The sequence below is a fragment of the Echinococcus granulosus genome (assembly GCF_000524195.1).
Source record: "Echinococcus granulosus chromosome Unknown EG_S00291, whole genome shotgun sequence".
Classification (NCBI taxonomy): Eukaryota; Metazoa; Platyhelminthes; class Cestoda; order Cyclophyllidea; family Taeniidae; genus Echinococcus; species Echinococcus granulosus.
The window spans coordinates 1-2,558 of NW_020170671.1; the positions used below are offsets into that span (position 1 = coordinate 1).

At 40.3% G+C, this 2,558-nt stretch overlaps 1 protein-coding gene across 1 annotated transcript; it reads right to left on the minus strand. All coding sequences in view use genetic code 11, as the record gives it.

Moving 5' to 3' along the window:
• Window positions 1-1,991: 1,991 nt before the first annotated feature.
• EGR_10879 (hypothetical protein) lies at window positions 1,992-2,270 on the minus strand (the record flags this gene model as incomplete). Its single annotated transcript, XM_024500128.1, has 2 exons — window positions 1,992-2,091; window positions 2,197-2,270. The coding sequence occupies 2 exons, from the start codon at window positions 2,268-2,270 to the stop codon at window positions 1,992-1,994; spliced, it is 174 nt and encodes a 57-aa protein (XP_024345456.1).
• Between the last annotated feature and the right edge of the window lie 288 nt (window positions 2,271-2,558).

The following is a 2,558-nucleotide window of genomic DNA, read 5'->3' on the forward strand; positions in this document are numbered from 1 at the left end:
TTACTGATGGTCGATGCTTTGATGCTTTGTTTTTCCTTTTATTAATCCTTTTTTCTCTGCCATTTTTATTGTCTTTCCTGAAGCAGTAGACATCAAATGCTTTGCATTTATTTGCTGTTTTATCTCAAGCCGACTTTGAAGGGCCAATGACTCAAATGTGTTTATTGCTGTCACCTATCAGCAATAGATACCACTGATAACAGCAGTATTAGTGAAGATTTTGATACTACGAAGCTGATTTTTATGTATTACTCTCATTAATTCAATAATTTAGTGACGCCGATTTTCTGGTTCTTAAATTTGGTTTTACAAATTCAAATCGCTCCATATTGGCTGGAAAATTTCTTAAAGCACCGGATTTGACGAGATGTCTGACTTATTTTTCTCTACTGTAAGTCCAGTCATTGCGTTTATATTTTTTCGGGCCAATACAGTTTGAATGGAGATTTACTTGTCTCCGTTGCGGTGAGGAAATAAATCACAGGGCTGTGGACTGGAAGCCAAAAGGTCGCACAGTTCCTCCTTTACATAAATAAAATTCTTTTCTCCTCCATCCCACCTGAGGAAAGTACGATGGCCACAAATTCTACACTGCGAAATCGTTTCGTCATCGTTTTACCATATTTGAAGCTGAGCAATCAGGTAGAAAAAAATTTAATAAAAATATTTCTTGACAGCTTCTTCTTCATCATCACTTCTTCTCATCTTTTCCTACCTAAAAGAAAATCCAGCTGTGAATTCCACTTTATCCAACAGCTGTCTGTTAAGACCTAGAAGAATTTCACCCCTAAGCATCTTACTTCCTTTCTGCCCATCGTCTCACCTTTACTTCCCAACTATCCATTCTCTTTTGCTTGCAACCATGGTCTTATCAGGTTTGGCTGCCACTGAGATGGTGGCAATGATATGGAGCCTGGAGAAATGCCATAAGGTGAGTACGAAGGATGAAAATGGGAGTAGGAAGAAAGTAAAAGGGGCATCGCTCTTGTATCCCAATTTACCTCATGAGTCAAAACGTTTCTTGAGAATAATCGCCTCCACCTCTGGTCTCGGTCTAAGCTGGGTTCGCAAAGGCACATCACCTGTAGTCACATCTATCAGACTAGACCCACAGTTTGTGGTCTGAGAGTTCAGAGCAACACGGAGGCTATAGGAACCATCGCATCTCGATGCTCTCCAACACAGGCATATAAATAACAGCACATATTTTACAAGTCCCTGATGATTACAAAACCCACCATAAACCTCCTTGGTCTTCTGACGTTTCGTTAGAGTAAATTTAAAAAAAAAACAAAGATAAAGAATGCATTTGAACAAATGCGTATTTTAAAAGGATTGCTGTAGGAGTTGGGTAAGGAGGCATGACAATTCATTTGCCCTAAATTATGTATGCCCAGATGAGATATAGGCACATTGACAGTGTTATCTACTAACTTTGATAAGCCAAATGCGCAGAAACGACATCGCATTTCCTTTATTTATTTAAAGATTTAATGATTCCGTTTTTACTGCCTACAAATTTTCTAAATTGAAATTTTTTGATCTTTTTAATTTGATACGTAGAGGAGTCGGCCACTTTCTTCCCCTGCGTTTGTGAGCCTTTTGTTTGGTGCGGCAGAATTAACTGACAGGCCCCGATTTCTGTTAGTACCTCCCTTGGTGGTGGCTATAACATGATGCAGGTAATGAGAGCTGCCTGATTGACTTCGGTCTTGCAATTGATTGGCAGGGTTGACAATTGGAGGGGAATCGAATGAATAGAATACTTGACCGAAGTAGGATACACACGGATTCAGTAGGTTTGCGGGGATGTTTACGGACTTACTTAAACAGTCCACACCCGCAGCAGACTTGTTTGGTCTCATTGATGGCAATCTGGCTTTTTTCTGCAGCAGGGAATCTAAGACTTCAACGAGTTTGAGTAGAGAAGGTCAGCAACTATCCCGCAAAGAAAATGTAAGGATCACTTCAACGAGGAAGAAGGTAAAAGGTCATACTGCAATCTGGATTCCATCATAGTCTGAGCCCGTGATCTGAGTGAAAGACGAAGGAGAAGGAACGTAACTGTCCCCTTCACCGCCATTAATCGGCCTAATAAGGGGGTATTACCGGCTTTGCCTTGTAGTGTGGTGCCCTGAAACTTCCTTGAAGACGAAGAAAGGCATATAGCTTGGGCAGAATGTATCATCAACCTACAGAAAAGCTTGGGGACTCCTGGTATGGCCTGGAGACCAGGCGATTCGGCAGAAGTACAATGGCGCGTTTCTCATTGGTTCGTTACCAAAACAGACAATTGAATGAACAATTAGAACATCGCAGCAGATTATACAATCGGAATGGAGACTAGATGAATCACAAACCTTCAAAGAAAGGAGAATACTCTTTTTTCGTAAGAGTTTTCATAGTAACTGTACGAGGAATTCCACTGTTTACTTAAAGATGGGGAAAAAGAAGATAGAAAGGAAATTGTAACATTTACTTCTTCCCTAATGCTTAATGGCCTCTCTCTTTTAACACTAGTTAGTGCAATTCTCTAGCTTTTTAGTCACTTTTTTCCA